This window comes from Phytophthora sojae, assembly GCF_000149755.1.
Source record: "Phytophthora sojae unplaced genomic scaffold PHYSOscaffold_3, whole genome shotgun sequence".
NCBI classification, from domain to species: Eukaryota; Oomycota; class Peronosporomycetes; order Peronosporales; family Peronosporaceae; genus Phytophthora; species Phytophthora sojae.
The window spans coordinates 1034386-1054306 of record NW_009258117.1 but is presented as its reverse complement, the minus strand read 5'-3'; the positions used below and the strand labels follow the sequence as shown (position 1 = coordinate 1054306).

Genomic DNA, 19921 nt, shown 5'->3' with positions numbered 1-19921 from the left:
GACAAAAGACTGCTATCGAAATGCCCAAAGCCTCGTCACACGTCGCACACCTTAGCCGAAACCGTGCTCGCTCGCGGCGCACGAATAAGATGAGTTTTGCGCGCCTCGCAGTGACGGCGTTGAAGTGGCTTGTGGCAGCCAACGCTCTGGACGCTCTCGCGCCTTGCTGCCGCTGGAGCAAGTGCCCAGACGCCTTCACGGATCGCTGCGACAGCGACGGCGGTTCCCCGCGTGGCGACTATTTTCTTCAGCACTGAGCACACGGACTGCACGCCGCTGCCCTTGCTGCCGAAGTGCAGCCGCCTCGTGTCCATGCGGTGGCGATGGCCGGGGTTGAAGCCTGCAGAACAGCCGCCAGAGCTCGTGCACTCAGCTGAGCGCTCCCTGCTCCCTCAGCCGAGCGTCGTGGAGAGGAGATTTGGACTGGCATGCATGCTGCTGGCCTGTTCATACGGGCGACAGCCCACTGCGGCACGCTGATGAGCTGATAATGGCTTAGCATGACGCCGCGGCGTCTCCTCGACGTCCGTCGGGCAGCAGCAATGTCGAGCAAGCTATCGATTCCGACATTCCGAGTTACCTTACGGGTAAGCTTACGCTAAGCTTACGCTAAGCTGCTTAGCGTTGGGTTACATGTTAGTCTGGCATCCAATAAGGGCGTCAACGCTACGTCAAGTTTCCATGGTCCGACACCCTCCCTTGTTGAGCCGAAGAGGAGCTCCTCGCGATGTTCTGTAATGAGTAACATCAGCAAACGAACAGTGCACAGATGCGCTTCAAGTCCTCCAGTGCGTGTATGTGGCTCAGGTTCTGCTGCCACGGAGGTGGAGCTCCGATCCGGGGGTCCAGGCAGGCAACCGGACAACGGCTCACCGCTCACATACGATGATCACACTCTACCTGACACCTTCTGACGGATGTTGTACGCATGAAGTCCATTCGACACGTTCTGCCAAGCAATCTATAACTCTACTATCGCATACAGCCAAAGCCAATTTAGTGGACTATATTGCCTACGTTTAAGCATAAACCTAGAGGGCAACATAATAGACGAAGTGCCCCATTTCAGTCACTTCAATAGCGCAGTAATGCTTCTCCTTTTCCTATCTCCCGGATGTCATGCTGTGTACGACAAGTCGCGATCCGAATCAACTGGAAGGCCTCGGCTCATTTCTCAAGTTGCTCGCTCGCCTCCAAGTGCCTCGGTTTATTCCTACCGTGTAGAAATGGTCTCGTTCACCCGCTCGATTGCAGTTGCTGCCATTGCGACGATCTCGTCCGCTTGGGCTCTCCAGGAGGGCGAATACTACCGTCCGACGACCAGCGAGGCTTCGGGTGTGTACGGCACCACTGCCCCCTACCGTCGCGCGCCGTGCCCCGCGCTCAACACGCTCGCCAACCACGGCTACTTGCCCCGCAACGGACAGAACATCACGCACGACATGCTGAGCAGTGCGCTCCAGAAGGTGTACAACATCGGCCCGGGAGTGGCGGCGCTTCTGGTTGCTGCGCTGCCGGACCCGATCAACCTGGACTACCTCGGCATCCACAACAAGATTGAGCACGACGCGTCGCTCGCCCACACGGACGCTTACTACGTCCACGACCCCATGACGGCCAATGTGACCCTTGCCGAGGAGTTCTTCAGCCGCGCCGGCAGCGACGGACTTCTCACCAACAGCATCGTGGCCAAGACGCGCAAGGACCGCGGCAACACTTGCAACGCGCAGAACCCAGAGTGCTCGTATGGTGTCCAGGCTCAGTCCCTCGCGTTCCTCGAAGCGTCTGTGCTGTTGATGGCTCTCGGCTCTGGTGACAGCATTTCGGTCGACCACGCGCGCTCATTCATCGTTGACGAGAAGATCCCCGCCGACTACAAGGCCCCCAAGTCGAGTGTTGGCGTTGCCGCAGTGACTGCTCGAGCCGCACTTCTCAAGGCACAGTCTCTTACTTGGGCGATGTAGGTAGCACATTTTGCGTAGTGAACGGTGCCAGCGTGCGATGTTGTGAGCATTGACATGTGAGATAAAGGTGTGGATAGATCAGTATGACCACTCGCCGAATCTACAACTCTCTCTCTCTCTTCTAATATGCTGGGTCTACGACGCTTTGTCCAACAAAACAACATCCGATGTCAGTCAGGCTAACATCGTTAGAGGCGGAGTCTGAAGTACATGTAAAAGATTTCGGCAGGTGTGCAAACCCGCTGCAATTACTATAAGTATTATTGAACTGAATACGCTTTCATAATTTCAACTTCCATCGTGTATTTCTTAGATGGAGCACTTTGTACCGTCGCTAGCTTCTGGCTCCACTTCTAAAATGCTATGAGAGAAGCATAATTGCTTCGCAGGAGGACGCTGAGATCTTTTCACCTTTGGACAAGGAGTTTCGTGTTGTTTGCGGCGCTTCATGGGAATCTATCGCTAGGGGGACTCGATGCGGCCATGGCTCGTACAGCTCACTTTTGAACTCGTTCGATTCAAGAACCGAAGGAGAAAAGGATGATCGGACAGATAAGTCGTTTGTTGGCGTTGACTGCGGGGTTGTTTGTGTCAAGTCAGGCTCTGTCGTCCTTGCCTACCAAGTGGGGGTATAAGGAGACGACGGGGGACGAACTCGGGCCCAAGGACTGGAAGCTCTCGTTCCCCAGCTGTCAGTCTCCGATCGACTTCCCAATGACTAAAATCTCGCACATTGAGTTTTGGGATATGGATCGCCCTCCACTCAGGTACGGAGGGGACTGCGCGAAGTTCACGCTGAAGAAGCTCGAGGACGTATACAAGTGGGAAATCCTAAATGATCAACGTAAGTGCTTCTATTGTCTCCACTATGGGTCATCTCTGGCTGATGTTGTCGGTAGACTGCACGGTCAAGTCCGTTAATGTCCACGATCGCGAGTACACGCTGCTTCAGTTTCATTTGCACGCGACGTCGGAGCACACGGTCAACAACTACCACTACGATGCCGAGCTCAACTTTGTGCACAAGGACATTAGCGGAAGTGGCAAACTGTTGGTCATGGGCGTATTCCTCCACGCTGAGGAGGCGCAGAGCACAACCGGTTCATCAACAATCTGCTGGGCGACATGGCGACTGACGACGAAACGTTTGACGTGGAAGAGAGCGAGCTGAACTACGCTGACATGCTCAACGGCCTCGTGGGGAAGAGTCATCTGATCAACTACAGCGGGAGCTTGACCACTCCACCTTGCAGTGAAATCGTCGACTGGTGGGTGCTGAACAGCCCGATCTCCATCTCGTTTGAGGACCTCGACAAAATCGAGAAACTCTACTCGGAGCTCCCGTCCACGAAGGACGCCTCGAACAACCGCTCGCCTCAGCCTCTCAATGATCGTGAGATCACCTACTACTACCGCCGCCCAAGAACTGAGCAACGTTGCTGCGAGGAAGGCCAAGCCGTCATCGCCGACGACTTCAAGTTCGAACTTGGCATCAATTAGGTGCAGTTGCATTTGCGCTTGTGGTAAATACGGTAGGAAACTTGTTTGGGGGGGGGGTAAATGGAGCAACCAGTCATGGCACTCATACACCGACAAGGTTCAAGTGTCTTTCGTGATACGTTTTGCAGTGTGCCGGGTGTGAAGCCTTGCGACGCTCTATGGTTTCGCTGCTGTTGATGCTTGTTACTCCGCTTCAATATGATCCGCCTTGATGCATTGCAACTTGGTCTGGACCACCAGCAAACAAATCGAGGGATGGCGCCACCAACAGGTGCGAGTCCAATGCAAGGATCAATCCCTCAGTTTCTACCTGCACTGTAAAGACCGGCAATGTATATAATAACCAACAGAGCGCATTGCGTGTGCTGTCCAGCCCCGTTTCCTAATTTGCTTTGCCATCGACAATGAAGATTATGCTGCGTCTCACACTTCTCGCTGCGATGGCAATCGCTTACCCAAGCTGGTGGAAACTTTCAAGCCCAGCAAACCGTCGGGCAGCTTCAAGTCGGCGAGTACCACAAGCCTTCCGCTCTGGAGGCATCGGGTGTACCGAACACCACCGCGGTCTTCCACCGCTCGCCGTGTCCGGCGCTCAACGCGCTAGCAAACCACGGGTACCTGCCTCGCAACGGCAAGGATATCCCGAAGGGCGTGCTCAAGGCTGCGATCATGAACGTGTTCAATATGGCGAACGACACCGCCACCTCGCAAGTGGGCCAGGTGTCCGACGTCTTCTCGCTCGACTTCTTGAGCAAGCGCAACGCACCCGAGCACGACGCGTCGCTGGTGCACACGGACGCTTACTTCGGCCACGACCCGATGGAGGTGAACATTACTCTCGTCGACGACCTGTTGGCCCGCACTGACAGCCACGACATGATCACCACGACTGCCGTCGCCCAAGTTCGCAAGGACCGAGCGACGCTGTGCGAGACCAGCAACCCGGAGTGCACCTTCGGAGACAACGAGAAGAAGAAGTCGTTCACGCAAGCGTCGCTGCTGTTGATGGCGCTCGGAAAAGGTGACGAGATCTCAGTGGAGCACGCGCGGTCGTTCCTGGTCGACGAAAAAATCCCCAGCGACGTTGTGAAGGCGAAGGAGCCTGTCACGCTCGCGGCCATCGGGAAGAAATCCGCCGAACTCGTTGCTCAGGCCTCGTAGGTAGATACCTGGTATTGGAGCAGCTATACTGGATAATACAAACGATATCTCCAACTACCTCCACTTCAACCTGCCAATGATGATGATGCAAAGATGCGTGTGTCTCTCATTCGGAAAGATTCTATCCCCAGCCCACGTATTATGAGCGTTCGCATGCCGACCAAGACGCTGCCGAGCGGGGCTCAGATCCCCGTCATCGGCTTCGGCGCTTACCTGGACAACGACGTCGACAACTCGTACAACATCGTGCTGTCGGCGCTGAAGCAGGGCTACCGCCACATCGACACGGCCCAACTGTATCACAACAAGGCGGAGGTGGGGCGCGCTGTGCGGGACTCGGGCATCCCCCGAGAGGAGATCTTCGTGACCAGCAAGCTCTACCTCACCGACTGGGGCTACAAGAGGGCGCTAGCCAGCGTGAGGCGGAGCAACGACAAGATCGGGCTCGGCTACATCGACCTCTTCCTGCTGCACGCGCCTGGTGATGCAGCTACGCGAGCGGAGACCTGGCTCGCTCTTGAAGAGCTCCACGAGCAGGGGATCTTAAAGGACATCGGCGTGTCCAACTTCAGTGGTGCGCACATCGACAAGCTCTTGAAGACGGCTTAGGTGAAGCCAGCAGTGAACCAGATCGAGCTGCACCCGTGGCTCACGCGGCCCGAGACGGTTCAATACTGCAAGGAGAACGGCATCCTCGTGGAGGCCTACTCGCCGCTGGTCAAGGCCTTCAAGATGAAAGACGCGACGCTGAACGAGATCGCGAACGAGGTGGGCGCGTCGCCGGCCCAAGTGTTGGTGGCCTTCAGTCTGGCTAACGACATTATCCCGCTACCGAAGTCCGCCAACGCCAAGCGCCAGAAAGACAACCTCGAGGCCATCAACGTCAAGCTCTCGGCCGAGCAGGTGGAGCGACTGGCGGCGCTGGACGAGTACTTTGTCACGGACTGGGACCCCATTCGCGACGAGGAAGTGTGAGTGAGGGAGGGCGTGAAACCACCGGAAGTCACAGCTCGGGTGTTCAGCTCTCGGTCAAGATGGAGGCTCTGATGTGTTGGTTGCTTGCCGCTTCGGTCCTGATGTGAGCTCTGAGCTGCGGCTGGAATGCTTCGCGAAGGCCACTGTGTTGCTCTCGTTCTGCAGCTGGCAGCGTCCACTTGAGCTGCACGTGTTCTGGCGGAATAATGATGATCAGTGCACAGCCGACAGCGAGAAATATGAAGCCATGGCTGTATTGCAATGGAGAAGAGCGCAGCCCTCGCAGTCTTATGCGTGTTTCCTGCCTCGACGTGAGCCGAGTCTACTGGCAATCATGCGCACTACGTAATCTACCATACTATAGCACAGTTTCTTTCGCAGCACCGCCCTATCTATGTCCCGCTGTGTAATGCTCTATGCATATCGATTGGACAAAAACGAAATTACCGACCAATCAACGACGGCCATGCGGAGGGATGGGAGATAGCTGGTGTAAGCCACACTAAATCCTTTAAACTCTCATTCCATCGAATGTACCAGGTATAAATCCTTCAGATCCCTTTTCGTATGTCCGAACTCAAGACGTCATAATCCTTCATGAACTCTTCACCAACAAATTACAGATAACAACAAGATACAAACCCTCCAATACACGATGTCTAGTCGTCTTCCCGCAGTCTGTCAGTTGATCTGTCTCTCTCGGCGCTAGTCAGCATCGTATCGATCGGTAGCCAGAGGACGAGCCGCGGCCCCAGGAGCGAACGTCGTGACCGCAGAGCAAGCGCCAAGGCATTTCCTCCGCGCCCTCCGCCATGATCAAGGTCAAGTGGGACTCCACGTACACGCCCGCGGCCAAAGGCACCGGCAAAGGCAATGCAGGCAATGCAGGCAATGGTGGCGCCACCTCCTCCTCCGCCACGTCCGAGCGCCCCACGCTCACGGCGCTCATGGACGGCATCGTCATCAGCAGCACGAGCAGCACCAGCAGCAACGTGGCCGGCACGCGGCGCCCGCCGATGCCCAAGTGGGACATGGGCACGATCTCGGAGGACACGATGCCCGCGGCCTTCACGGCGGCTTCCGCCGGCTGGGCCAACGACCGCTTCGAGCTCACGGAGAGCGGCGAGGTGCGCAACCGCGCGAGCAAGCAGCGCATCTCCAAGCAGGAGATCCGCGACCACGGCGAGGAGGTGCTCCGGGGGCTCATCGACCACGTGCACACGCGCATGCTGCAGGAGCTGCTGTTCCTGGAGCAGGCAATCCCACCGCTCGAGTTCGAGCGCAGCTCGGTCGAGTCGGGCTTCGACCCGGGCGCGAGCCACACGAGCAGCAGCGTCAGCAGCTCGGTGCGCTCCAGCTCGTCCAGCATCTGCTCCACGAACGACGGCTTCCGCATGATGATCGACACGGACGAGCCGCGCTGCATCTTCCACACGAGCAAGAACTTCAGCGTCGCGGAGAAGCTGCTGGTGTTCGTGTGCTCCTTCAGGGGGCTCAGCTGTGGCATCTGGAGCCGCAGCGTGCTGCTCAAGGACGGCGTGCAGGTCGGCTCCATGCTGCCGTACTTCCAGAAGGCCATCGCCGCCGGCTACGGCATCCTCGTGATGAACCCCAACATGAACACGCAGCTTATGGTTACGCAGGACGGGACCGTGGAGAAGATGCCGATCCGAGGATCCAGTAACGCCGATGAGCACTGCGACCACGTGTGGCGCAACTACATCTTCCCCTCGGCTGCGCACAAGGTGCACTTCATCGCGTACGGCTACGGCGGTGTGCTGGTGACGCAGCTGATCGCCAAGTACCGGTACGAGCTCAAGAGCCGACTGGGCAACGTGGCCTTCATCGAGAGCTCGCACAAGATCGACCCGTCCTGGAACTCGGGCTTCAAGCGCTTCTTCTCGCAGCACAGCATCTCCTGGTCCCGGTCCGACTTCCCGCTGAACACCGAGTTGAGTCGGGATGCCACGGCTTTCGCTGCGAGTGGTGGCCCCAGCGGCACTGGAACGGCAACCAGCAGCGACGACGCGTTCTCTGCTACTGCGTCGTCTCCGTCCTCGCGCTCGCCGAAGAGCCCAAGCGCTGCTCAGCTGACTGGATTCGGCTGCATTTGTCTGTCTGCAGGCCCGTGCGAGGGAGCGAACGAGAGCCCTGCTTACACAACGAAGGAGGTGCTGGATACTGTATTCGCCTTCTTGGCATCTCCGACGCCTTACGAGTTCCAGCGCCGAGCAGCGCGTGAATTGCGGTTGAATACGCTATTGGAGGAGCAGCAGCAGGCTCGAGTACAGCAGGGGCACGAGGAGCCAGCTGCCCACGGTGGACGTAGTGGTCATACCGACCGCGGAGGGCACGGCCACGGAGGCCATGGCGCTGATAGTGGACGGCCTCCTCAAGACCAGCAAGCGCGCGGGCGGAAGGAATCCGTGTATGACGCTGTGTTGGGAGGCGCAGCTGGAAATGCTTCTCGTGAGCTGAAGCCGCGCGAGTACGACTCGTTGACGATTGATGACTTCGACCTGCTTCGGGTGGTTGGCCGTGGTGCCTTTGGTAAGGTGATGCTGGTCCGAAGAAAGCTGCCGCAACAGCAGCAACAGAAGGGAGCGCGGTTATTAAGCCCGCGGACGATGATGTCCATGGGAATGACCCCGCAACAGATCGCAGGAGCTTCAGGCAGTGAAGGTGGTAAGGTGTACGCCATGAAGGTGATCAAGAAGGCCGCTGTGTTTGCCAAAAACCAGGTCGAGCACACCAAGACGGAGCGTCGTATTCTGCAGGGCGTGGACCACCCGTTCATGGTGAAGTTGCGGTACGCCTTCCAGAACGAGGCGAAGCTGTACTTCGTGATGGACTTCTACAATGGCGGCACGCTGCACTTTCATCTGCGTCGGGCGATGCACTTTGATGAAGTTCGCACTCGCTTCTACGCCGCGCAGCTCGTGCTGGCCATCTCGCACCTGCACACGTACAACATCGTGTACCGTGATCTCAAACCGGAGAATATTCTGCTAGACGACCAGGGATTCATCGCCCTGACGGACTTCGGTCTGTCACACGACCACTTCGACAGCAAGGACGGTATGCAGACCTTCTGCGGTACACCTGAGTACATCGCCCCCGAGCTCATTCGTCGCGTGCCGTACGGCAAGGCAGTGGACTACTGGTCGCTGGGCGTCCTCATCTTCGAGATGCTGGCGGGCTACACGCCGTTCTACCACGCGAACCGCAAGCGCAACTTCCAGAACATTGTGAAGCTCCCGCTGCGGTTCCCGTCCGAGTTTTCCGACGACGCGCGCTCCTTGCTGCGTGGCTTGATCTGCCGCAACCCGGCCAAGCGACTCGGCTCCGGTCCGTGCGGCGCGCAGGAGATCATGGACCACCCGTTCTTCAGCACTGTGGATTGGGAGAAACTGTACAAGCGGGACGTGCCCGTGCCCTTCAGGCCTGTGGTCAAGTCGGACGGCGAAGTGAACAACGTGCCCGAGTTCTTCAAGCGACAGGAAGTGATCGACTCGGTGGTCTCCGATGCCCCGATCGGCAAGAGCCACGTCTTCCAGGGCTTCTCGTACACGGACCCGTACAACTTGTAGGTGGGAGGAAGGTGAAGCAAGAGACAGATTTAGTGAATGGTCAAGGCCGCGTTTTTGATGTGCCAGCGTAGAACAGGGAAGGAGGAAGGAGAGGAGAAGAACTAAACCATTGAGTAAGATATCTAGCAAGCAAGCTACGACCCAGTGTTTACATGTAGTGTATTGTGCTGTTGCGCAGGTTGACGACGACAGTGAAAACGATAACCGAAGCTAATATGCATCAACTTGTTATCTTTTTGTTAGCTCAGCTGCTCACATAATACTGTGGACACGATCACATGGCCATTGTCGCTTGATTCGAGGGACATGGCAACCAGGAGGTACAGCTCCTAGTTTAGTAGTACTTGACCTGGCGGTCGTTCATCGGCTGCGTGGGGCGGTTGTCCGCGGCGTCGTTCGTGGCCGGCAGGTCCGCGTACAAGTTCTTGATCGTGCGCAGCTCGTCGTACGTGATGAGGATGGGGTTGTTGAGCACCCACCAGTCGACCACCTCACTGCACGGAGGCGTGGTGAGGCTGCCGTTGTAGTTGAAGAGGTGGCTCTTGGCGACGAGGCCGTTGAGCAGGTCCGCGTAGTTGATGCCACTCTCCTTCACGTCGAAGTCGTCGCTGCTCGTCTCCAGGTCGTTCATGAGGTTCTTGATGAAGGCGTTCTCCTCCACGTTCGGCTCGGCGCTGAGGAACACGCCCGTGACCAGGAGATTGTCAGTGTCGCTGTTCTTGTGGACAAAGTGGATCTCGGCGTCGTAGTGGTAGTTGTCCAGCGCATGCTCCGACGTCGCGTGCATGTGGAACTGGGCCAGCGAGTACTCGCGCTCGTCGAAGTTGATGGACTTGACCGTGCAGTCTGCAGCAACAACACCACAGTTAGACGTAGAATGTAAGCACAACTCGCCGAATCGACTTCTACTCACGCTCGTCTCCGTCAATCTGCCACTTGTACAGGTCCTCGAGCTTCTTGAGCTTGAACTTGCTGCAGTCGCCTCCGTACGTGAGCGGGGCGTGGAACATGCCCCAGTCGTTGTGCGAGAGATCACGGACCGGGATGTTGATCGGCGACTGGTGAGTTCCTCCGCACGCCGGGTACGACTCCTTCCAGTCAGCGGGGCCGAGCTCCTCTTCGGTCGACTCCTTGTAGCCCCACTTCTCCGTCGACGCCTGACCCGCGGCCACCAGAGCTGCAGCCAAGAGCACGACACGCGACACAGCAACGAGCATTCTTTGCCTTGGTTCGAACGTCTTCACGGAATCGAGGTGCTAAACAAGCTGTAAATTCAAGAATGACTCGCAGCGGTAGCTTTCAAAGCCAGGATCTCCACACAGAGAGACCGCAGCCAAGATCCGAGGCTGAAAATGCCATCGACGCAGCAATTGACGGCTCACAGACGCCCCAGAGCGCCGCCGACGCTTGCTATAGCGTCATGCTCAGCCGTCCATTACCAAGATCGGATCCCAACGTCGCTTCGCCGAGGATATTCCAGTCGTAAGGTATACCATGGTACATGATATGGTACCACAATTATGGTACCGGCTGGTGGTGCAGTCTTTTACAAAAAGCTGAGGATGAACCATAATCCCTTACACCATCACCAACTCAGGCTGCTCGGCGAAAAAAATCCTCTGCCTGGCGGGAGGCGGACTAGCTATCGCGCCGCGGAGTGAAGAGGGAACGTGCCATGAGGACGAACCCCTACCAACGAGTTATTCGCTCAGAGTTAATGAGCGATCGAAACGTCTGGTGATAAATCCAGCTCATACCTACCAACGACATCCAGTAGTATAAGAACGTTTGATACAATACCTAAGGCCCCGCGAAGGCTGGGTTAGGAGGTTTTAGTATAAAATCCTTTTTAATTTTATTTTTATTAACTGTTTTTTCTTATTAGCTACGGTCATCACCTGCGTCTGCCCGGAAATTGGTCTGCTCGCATTTTAATTTTGTGAAGCATTGTCGGTTGATATCTTGTATCTACAATTTTACTTGCTTGAGATCTGTTTGCAGCTTGTAGAAAATGTATGCTATTGTACAGTCCGCCTTCATCGTTCTCTTTACTTCACTTCGTCCATCCGTACCATATATGAATATGTACTGATTCTTATCAGTGTCGTCGGTAGCACACCGTAAAAACTCCAACGATCCAACCAAGTGTTCAACCTGTACCGGTACTACATCAATTCATTTTAACTAGCGGAGCATCACGGTCGCTGCGCTCATGTTGCTTTAGGGGTCGACCCCCAAAACTATGCTGACCACAGAGTTTTGGACGACGTCCCCACTTGAGGAATTTGAGTACAAAGCCGCTTGCAAATTCTAGCGCTTTATTTCCCCTTTCACGCTCCCCGATTTGCTGGCTATTTTGCAAACAACATAAGTACCATTCATACGTTGTTATTAACGGTAGACTGATACACCTGACCTGTGGTTCGAATGCCAGAACACATGTATTTTACTTAGTCTGCACGCGTAGGTAGATAACCTCATGCACGTTGAGCGCAATAAGGAAACATATATAATGAACGATAACTAGCTCAAAATAATGTAGTTGAGCCCGATATCGTACCATCACACATGCATGTAGGGTATCAAAGCAGAGCTGTGACACCCGAGATCGACCCAATAGAACTGTAATTGAGTGGGCTAATGCATTTTCTTAGTTGAACATCTTTTCATGAGCAACGCAATGAATGAGTGAATTAACGCAGACTAAATAATCGGCGCCTTTAGCGTGCAGGAAGGACTTGGAGCTGTCTGATTTCTTTAAAGCGAAGTAGCAGGCGAGCTCGAACGGGCCAAAAGAGAGCCATTGTTGCTACCAAGAAGCACCGACACGGACTCCGGCTCGTACACCCCAGCTCATCGTCCAGCTCGTCACAGAGCGACCCTTCTTACGACAGCATAAGGTTTGAAAGGCAAATAGGCTTAATAAAGGGTCCTAAGCGGGTCCAAATAAGGGTAAATGTCACGTTTAAGTCTATTTCTGATGTCCTCCATACTAACGGTCGAATTTGCTGTTTCATAACTTCGACCCTCTGGTTTTATGGCATCTAAAGATAGTGACGTCGGTATAAAAATCCGTCCTGATACCACCTTCCGATAAGCATCCAAATGTTGTTTAACCGAGGTATTTTTTTCATTTTTTGGTCCCTGTGTGAGCGATTCTAAATTGTGACCCTATCCCATTCGCAGAATTAATGTAAAAAGTAAAGCGGAGTGTATATAAGAGACGTAAAAACTCCATAAAACGGAGTCTCATGATTGGCCTGGTAAAAATCTTGTAACTTTCCAAAACCGGGTCTCGCTTTCTAAATTGTAATGTTTAAACTTATACCCGTCGATAAGCGCTAACAAAGCTTAAACTAATTGTTTATTCTTTACCAAAACATGCGGTCAAACACTTACGGACGCTCCAGTACACTATGACAGCGTCATGGCTTCGCTGAAGGCGTATCGATTTACGCCATAATCGACCAAGCTTAGCTGAAGATGAGCTGCAGGCTGCATCTTTTACATTTCAATTTGCTCAATACTCAATCACTTTAAGCCGAAGATGCCCAACCTCGTGTCTCTGGCCAAACCAACCAGCTCAACTCGACAGTGACACGAGCATCGTTCGTTTGAATCAGACTATGTTCCCTGCGTTGAAGCGCCCACTTCCAAGGACTTGGCCATTAACGTATTTATCATTCCGCAATTTACCCTCAAGGTAAAAGGTCAAGATCAGCGCACCATGCATCTCTCCTTCGTTCCGCTAGCTCTTTCATCTGATCGTTAGCACACACATAGTACTAAATGAGCACAATATACCTTACCGGCAAACGGAGTGAAATAGCTCTCTCGTTGCTGGTGTCAACGCAGCCATCGGACGCTGACCAGGGTGTTATGTCACCGATGGCCTCATCAGACCAGGCAACCTCAATTGGGGACTTTCGGGTCCTGAGAACCCACCACGATAAAGAAGAGCGGGACTTGCTTGTTACCGGCCTCACAAAGGTTTCGTTGAAACACCATTTCCGTATCGATACACTTCGATGTGCGCAACAATGTGTTCAATTACGCATTCCCGGGCAGATGCTGCGGCTGCGAAGCAGGCGCAGTAGACGCAGTAGACGCCCACGTTAGAATCAACTACATGTAGAGAGTTGGGCTGGTAGTTCTTTTAAGGATTAAAAACAATACAACTTTGGGATTTACTCCATTGTTATCCGTTATCATCGTACACGAAACTATTCGTCGACCTGTGTACCCTCCCGGAGCAACGTTCCGGGTTGCCTATGATGCAGCCCTCGCTCTTATTTTCGTGTAGTCATTACACCTTGTCAAGATGGAGCGCAGCAGCATCCACTGCAGTAGTATCGTGCAATTCTCGATGCGGTGTGTATGGAACCACTTAACCGTCTCCACGTGTCCAGCAGCAGTGGTGAAAACCTTGGAGGGGGGGGGGGCTTCACAACATCGGACATTTATTGTTGACACCCCCCGTTAAAACACTGATTCTTGGAAAGTAGTTGTCTGACAACTTTGCTTTCGCAGCAACTTATCTACATCCTTGATAGAGCGCGATGAATGCGAAGTTAATTCAAAGAGTCACTGACAAAGCAGTCGGCGACGCGCTGCCGCGGAAGCCGGAATTTTAGGTCAATCCTACATTTTGGGCACGTGTCAAATCCTTACTTTGGTCACGTGACCCAAGGGAATGAGGCAGGGCTGTGGAAAATATGATTGCGATTGTAATATTGTCAAGATTGTCAATCACAATAATTGATTGTTCCGTGATCTCAATCGACAATCCCGCTCCCATATTGTCCCTTTACTGATTTTGAGCATTTGCCAGTGATCCGGTAGAGCAATATGCAACTCCAAGCCCGTGGAACCGATCCTAGACTCATCAAAGCATTTCTGTGGCTTCTGCTACTTCGAAATGCGGAAATGAGGGGTCATTGGGTGCCCGAACGGGGTACACGCTCAACATGATGAATAAAAGACCCAACATTGCTTTTTGCCAAGGCTTTTGACGGTTAACACGTATGCAATCGAATAAGCACAGATCTTAGGGCGATAGCGCCGCCAAACGAGTAAAAATATGAACCTAACAGAGGAAATACAAGCGAAAACTTAGATTGCAATCTTTTGTTTTTGGGATTGTCAAGATTGCAATAATTGATTGTTTCAGATCTGAGTCGCCAATCAATAAACAATCTATATTTCTACAGCCCTGGGAATGAGGCCACATGTAATTTACAAACGATCTAGAAGCAAAGTAAATGCATTATATCGATTCTGCTGCAACGCCATCCTGAACGATACCGACTTCCGCACCATTATACAATTGTTGACGCATCGCCGTCGTAGTCAAATGAGTTATCTGGACTGTAGTCTGACGTATCGTGATCCATCTCAGCAGCGTCGTCCTCTGAACCCGGCGCACTTGAGCAGGATGCAGGGTCATCCGTGGCGATGGTAGGCTGCTCGTCTTCGTCTTCACTTTCCTCCGAATCCACGTTGTCACCGACCTCAGGCAACTGCGGCGCACGCTGCAGCTGGAAACGTGTCCGTTGAGGTAGCCTGGAGAGCCCGGACTGGATAGCAACACGCTGCACCACATATTCGCAAGAAAGACGTTCTAGCGTGTCGACGAAGATGCTCATGGCAGTGTGTGGAGCTTTGATCTTCCCGTTCAGATGCCGGTGGAAGCGCTCGAGAGGGTTGTTAGTCCTACTAACAACGTCACGACGCATGCCGAACACGTTCCAATACGTTGGCGGAAACATTTCTAGCCAAGTCCGTTGGAAGTAATCCCAAAACTTACGCCACTTTCTGCGAGAGTAGGTCACATGCTTCGCCTCACAAACTTTTTAATCTTGGCCTTGACCCACGCAATCCCTTGAACTTCGATTTTACTTGGGTCGATCACCGTCAAAATGTCAAAGACATTTGGGGCCATTGCTAGCTTGGCTTCGCCTCGGGGAAGTATGCTCGTATTGCACCGAAGGCAGCCTCGAAATCACACACGACTTCCTTAGGAGTCAACTTCCGATCGACGCAGTCCTCGATACAGCGCAACAGCTTGACATAATGCTCCTTCTGCATGGAGGTGGCTACCGTGAAGATAGCAGCGATGTAAAGATCGATAGATGGATCGTGGACCATAATTGTCACGCACTGTTTGCATCCAGCAGGAGCACACCGAAACGTGCCGTCAAGGACCACGACAGGTTCTCGATACGCAGCAGATTGCGCAGCTCAGGATGAGCCCATGCCAAAACTCGATCAAAACCGACCGAGTCGTTTTGCGCCTTAATATCATCGTGCCACGAGTACTGGAACTGAAAAAAAATCCCTGCATGGATTCTCTCACTTTTGACACAGGAGGGAGCTCAACAGATCGATTGCGGTTGCCACCGGTTTCTTTACCTCGAGCATACCTCACTCGATTTTCAACCGCGTTCTTGGATATCCCACAGACCGGAGGCCCCGACTGCATGTAGAATTTCTCCGTAACGTGCAGCCAGATATCCCGTTGGGTCATATTCGTTTAAACAGCGAGCTGGTCGACCTCCTCTAGTACAGCCTCGCTCACATCTTCACAGGGGCTCCCATCAGCTTGAGCGTTCCTGCTTTGAAGTGCAGCGCCCGATCGACAGGTGTGGGGGACGAGTTCACTGAAGTCGAACGATACCGTTGCAGCCATGTACACAAATCGCGCCTTGCATTTCTGTCGATACGAGCTACAACGATACGAGATCTTGACGCTCGTGATGTTCGACCGAGCGTACGAGAAACCCTGGTAGTACACCTTCGTATGCCCATCTCGCTTCTTTGACGTCGCCCGGGTCCGTCCCACCGTCGCGTTAGTACAACCCGTTGGGGCACCATTAGCTCCCCCAGCTTCCTCCCACAGGTGGCCGCCGTCCGCCGGTTGTGATACCAGCATATCGGGCACTGTGGAGCCCGAGGGATCGAGTAGCATCGTCGTTGACGTCCGTGACCTTGCCATGTTGTCCAGGCAAGGCGTCTCTACAGATGCATACGAAGCCTGCGCTCGCATGCTAGTCGTATCCGCTGTAGTATCGAGGAGATCTAACGACGCTTGCGTCGGACGCAAATCGGCCCCTACAACTCCGTTGTCGGACAGTTCATGGACGTCGGGGACTTGCTGGCTCGGACGTCGCTAACGGGTACTCCGCCAAATCAGCGGAGAGAAACGAGGACGTGGTTGGCGATTCGAACGGCGAGAGGATGGGCTGATTGTCGGTGGAGAATTCGTTTGTTCCCACGGCGTGTCATCGTGTAGAGCGAGCTCGCAGAGTACGAAAGAAGCTGACGGAAGTGTCGTGTACTGGTTGAGGAAGCTTGGTTTATGATTCCTGAAGAGGCGGCTAGCGGTGTGGCCTTTGTCCGTTTTGAAAAGCGCAAATAGCTTACAGGTTGGTTTCGAAACTGCTTCCGTGGATGCATCTCGCTACCATTCTCATGCGCGTGTGCGCGCATCTTACCTTCTCTATCATACGTACTTCTCCGGTCAAGAAAAGAATTAACAGTTAGGTTTTTCATTAAAAAAAAACTCGAAAAAAATCGATTTATGATTGGTCGAAGTACCCTATTATGCACTGATATACCATCTCTCATTGGACAAAAAGCCAACATCTGTGATTTGTATGAATAAAACCTCAAACATGATTGGCTGTTTTTCAGGCGTTGGAGGATTCGATTGGTTATGGCGACATAAGACACGAATAAGCTCTCTTTCAGCTTTCTAAAGAGTATTTTTACGCTCAAATCTGATCATTTTTGATAACGCTGCGAATTTAAACCTATCACCCTATCACACCCAAAATTCGACCATTTAAACTGGCCGATACAGATCGCAATGGCGGGAAAACGCATTAAAAAAACAATCGGTGCGATACAGCAGACAAAGGGCTTTACGTCAAGGCCAATTACAGCTCTGTTGGCGTAGTAGAACGTGAATAATGGTCGATTATATGAACTGTTAATTATTTTCCGGACCGGAGAAGTATCTCGTGGGGGTGTGACCTGGTAAGTTTGGTCATGTGACCTAGCGTCCTGATGTGTGACCTATTTGGCCATCATACCCGTGACCAACCGTTAGGATTGACCTGTATTCCCCTCTTCGGCTGCCGCGATTTACATCACGGACAAGAATGTTTGGAGATTTACAAAGAAACTGGCAGCTCAGTAAATCCGACAGCGATGAGTTCTGCACCAAGAGCAGCAGTTGCTTGTGGTGAGCCGCACTTCCGCCAACCTCGGCCTTGTCAAGAGTGCGCAGCGTAGTGAGCATGACTTGCCAACTAATGTGATCATGTATTGATACATAGCGCTGCTGTTGTGTTTTGGAGAGATTAAGCTATTCCAGTGTAGTGCCGTTTATTTGATGCAACGTAAGTATTGAATGACTTCAAACGAGATCGAATGACTTCAAACCGCACCGGAAGGTACACTTTACCATCATCAAGAACTGTTCAGCTGCAGAGCCCATTCTCGTTCTCTGCTTCTGGCTCTCGATCTACGAAATTGGGCAAAGCACTGCATACACTCATAAACACTGTCCGAACCGAGGACATCACCAATCACTCCTTGAGGACTCACGACGCGCTTGAGAGTGACGACGGTGAATACGAGGAGAGGGGAGTTCTCAATAGCCTCAAAGAGCTCACGTACTGGGCGTTGCTTAAAAAAGGCATGAACCACAAGAAACTCGGGTTGCAGGGTTTGAACGAAAAAGCGTACTTGCACAAGAACTACCAGGAGTACATCGACTTCTCTGTCTTTTGGAGGAAACACAACTAAGGAAGCGGTTTTCGCGTGCCAGATGAGCAGCTGCAAGCGAGGATACGGCGGATGGCTAACCTTCATTTTTTAAATGCACGTGTCCATCTCCATAGTTGTTCTTCCATCTTTTTCAATGTAATTGTACAAGCGCTTTATGCAGCAGGTTTGCGAAGCAAGGAATTATGTCGCTGCTGCGAAGCTGTTAGAAGGGGTTCAACGTCTTCGCCGAGGCGACTATAACGCGTTGATGCTAGAGGTATGAATGTTTTCAAGTTCCAAGATATGATGAAAACAGTTTTGGTGTGGTTTCTGCCACGCAATGCTTGGCTACTTCATATTTCGTAAAAGTTGACGCCCTTTAAAAATCGTGAAGTGCATTCAATTCAATCGGTAGTTCTTGTTACCAATATTCGTATGCATAATATATATCGTTGCGAGTTTGTGAGCATCCTCGAGACTCGGCGCGCACTCTCCAGCACCCGACGCCGCTTCTTCTAACGTCGTCGGTTGCCGATCTCCGAGGCCCACGAGTGCGCGTTCTCGAAGCCGTTCTTGGCCATCTGGAAGTCCTCCCACGTCTGGCGGATCTCGTCGCCCGTGCTCATGACGAAGGGGCCGTACTGCACGACGGGCTCCTCCAGCGGCTCGCCGGTCATGACGATGACCTCGAGCTTGTCGTTCTCGTCCGCCTGCAGCAGCACGCCGTCGCCCTTCATCTCCATCACGATGGCCTCGTGCGGCTCGATCGAGTGGTCCACGCACTTGCCCGTGCCCGAGACCGCGTACACGAAGACGTGGTGGGTCTCCGGAATGGGGTACTCGAGCTTGGCGCCCTTGTCGAGCATGAAGTGCACGTAGGTCACGGGCGCCTCGGTCTCGATGGGGCCGCGCTTGCCGAAGACTTCGCCGGCGAACACGATGGCCTCGATGCTCTTGTCCTCGTTGAAGGCGTGCGGCACCGTGTCGCGGCTGATCTCCTGGTACCGGGGCTCGATCATGCGGCGGCTGCGCGGCAGGTTGATCCAGAGCTGCAGGCCGTGCGCGGGCACCTCGCTCTTGGGCATCTCGGCGTGCATGATGCCCTTGCCGGGGGTCATCCACTGCAGGTCGCCGGGCCGCAGCTCGCCCTTGTTGCCCAGAAAGTCCTCGTGGCACATGTGGCCCTTGGACGTGGGCAGCACGTACGTGACGGTCTCGAAGCCGCGGTGCGGGTGGTCCGGGAAGCCGCCGGGCAGCCCCACGTTGAACTCGTCCAGCATGAGGAACGGGTCCAGGTTGCGCAGGCGCGTGGTGCCGATGGAGCGGTGCACGCGCGCGCCGGCGCCTTCGCCCTGCTCGCGGGCGACGAACTTCTTGGCGATGAGGCGGGGCGTGAACATCTTGGAGAGCGCGGACTTGAGGGAGCTCGTGGTTGCTGTGTGGGTGGGGGTGGGTGGGAGGCTGTTGCGTTTGAGGAGGCAAAAGCGGGAATGGGCAGCGAGAGGCCGGGCGCGAGAGAGTTGAGGAGGAGGGGGGTACGTAGCGATGCGACTGACTTTTGGCTTTGGCAGTTGAGGTGCTTTTGATGCGCATAGCCGCTCGGAGCGACGCGATTGGCGGAAAATGCGTGATTACGCGAGCAGAATGATGTGTCGCTTTTGGTTGACTTGGTTTTTGTATGGCGGGGGAGATGGGCTGACTGCCACGTCACTCGTTCTGGTGGTAAGCGCAATCTTCGCTTGGCGAAAGTATCCACCACCGGCACGCACGTCTCATCTTGGACTCGGACGGAGTTCCAGTCTGGAAGCGAAGTCTGGAGGGCGATCGCGTGGGTGGGGCGAGCCACGTGGACGCGCTGTTGGCGATCGTGGGTGCCAGGTCTTGGTCTGGGTTCTGATGGTAGCACCAAGCACAACGGATCCAGGTGCCACCTTAGTAGCACCTTGACAAGGTGCTACT

General features: G+C 53.9%; 10 protein-coding genes across 10 annotated transcripts; 6 read left to right on the top strand and 4 right to left on the bottom strand.

Annotated features, from left to right (window-relative positions):
• Positions 1 to 1226: 1226 nt before the first annotated feature.
• PHYSODRAFT_253359 (chloroperoxidase) lies at positions 1227 to 1964 on the top strand (the record flags this gene model as incomplete). The annotated part of the gene is made up of 1 exon (XM_009523893.1): positions 1227 to 1964. One exon carries the CDS (start codon positions 1227 to 1229, stop codon positions 1962 to 1964), a length of 738 nt encoding a protein of 245 aa, XP_009522188.1.
• A 714-nt stretch (positions 1965 to 2678) lies between these two features.
• PHYSODRAFT_298026 (hypothetical protein) lies at positions 2679 to 3464 on the top strand (the record flags this gene model as incomplete). Its single annotated transcript, XM_009523892.1, has 3 exons — positions 2679 to 2808; positions 3049 to 3161; positions 3318 to 3464. The coding sequence occupies 3 exons, from the start codon at positions 2679 to 2681 to the stop codon at positions 3462 to 3464; spliced, it is 390 nt and encodes a 129-aa protein (XP_009522187.1).
• A 404-nt stretch (positions 3465 to 3868) lies between these two features.
• PHYSODRAFT_312666 (hypothetical protein) lies at positions 3869 to 4625 on the top strand (the record flags this gene model as incomplete). The annotated part of the gene is made up of 2 exons (XM_009523891.1): positions 3869 to 3884; positions 3925 to 4625. 2 exons carry the CDS (start codon positions 3869 to 3871, stop codon positions 4623 to 4625), a joined length of 717 nt encoding a protein of 238 aa, XP_009522186.1.
• Positions 4626 to 4778: 153 nt separating this feature from the next.
• PHYSODRAFT_327725 (hypothetical protein) lies at positions 4779 to 5600 on the top strand (the record flags this gene model as incomplete). The annotated part of the gene is made up of 2 exons (XM_009523890.1): positions 4779 to 5199; positions 5245 to 5600. The coding sequence occupies 2 exons, from the start codon at positions 4779 to 4781 to the stop codon at positions 5598 to 5600; spliced, it is 777 nt and encodes a 258-aa protein (XP_009522185.1).
• A 770-nt stretch (positions 5601 to 6370) lies between these two features.
• On the top strand, positions 6371 to 9190 carry PHYSODRAFT_558276 (hypothetical protein; the record flags this gene model as incomplete). The annotated part of the gene is made up of 2 exons (XM_009523889.1): positions 6371 to 7925; positions 7965 to 9190. Exons 1-2 carry the CDS (start codon positions 6413 to 6415, stop codon positions 9188 to 9190), a joined length of 2739 nt encoding a protein of 912 aa, XP_009522184.1. The 5' UTR covers positions 6371 to 6412.
• Positions 9191 to 9524: 334 nt separating this feature from the next.
• PHYSODRAFT_558274 (carbonic anhydrase-like protein) lies at positions 9525 to 10444 on the bottom strand (the record flags this gene model as incomplete). The annotated part of the gene is made up of 2 exons (XM_009523888.1): positions 10104 to 10444; positions 9525 to 10036 (listed from the first exon to the last, which is right to left on the bottom strand). Exons 1-2 carry the CDS (start codon positions 10405 to 10407, stop codon positions 9525 to 9527), a joined length of 816 nt encoding a protein of 271 aa, XP_009522183.1. The 5' UTR covers positions 10408 to 10444.
• Positions 10445 to 14508: 4064 nt separating this feature from the next.
• Positions 14509 to 14835, bottom strand: PHYSODRAFT_327722 (hypothetical protein; the record flags this gene model as incomplete). The annotated part of the gene is made up of 1 exon (XM_009523887.1): positions 14509 to 14835. One exon carries the CDS (start codon positions 14833 to 14835, stop codon positions 14509 to 14511), a length of 327 nt encoding a protein of 108 aa, XP_009522182.1.
• Positions 14836 to 15722: 887 nt separating this feature from the next.
• Positions 15723 to 16157, bottom strand: PHYSODRAFT_327721 (hypothetical protein; the record flags this gene model as incomplete). Its single annotated transcript, XM_009523886.1, has 1 exon — positions 15723 to 16157. The coding sequence occupies one exon, from the start codon at positions 16155 to 16157 to the stop codon at positions 15723 to 15725; it is 435 nt and encodes a 144-aa protein (XP_009522181.1).
• Positions 16158 to 17623: 1466 nt separating this feature from the next.
• Positions 17624 to 18001, top strand: PHYSODRAFT_285285 (hypothetical protein; the record flags this gene model as incomplete). The annotated part of the gene is made up of 1 exon (XM_009523885.1): positions 17624 to 18001. One exon carries the CDS (start codon positions 17624 to 17626, stop codon positions 17999 to 18001), a length of 378 nt encoding a protein of 125 aa, XP_009522180.1.
• A 393-nt stretch (positions 18002 to 18394) lies between these two features.
• PHYSODRAFT_543243 (pirin-like protein) lies at positions 18395 to 19431 on the bottom strand. Its single transcript, XM_009523884.1, has one exon. It carries the CDS (start codon positions 19360 to 19362, stop codon positions 18478 to 18480), a length of 885 nt encoding a protein of 294 aa, XP_009522179.1. The 5' UTR covers positions 19363 to 19431; the 3' UTR covers positions 18395 to 18477.
• Positions 19432 to 19921: the final 490 nt, after the last annotated feature.

Bases quoted from the DNA above. Each gene is read 5' to 3' on its own strand.
- PHYSODRAFT_543243 (XM_009523884.1), bottom strand. From the start codon at position 19,362: ATGTTCACGCCCCGCCTCATCGCCAAGAAGTTCGTCGCCCGCGAGCAG.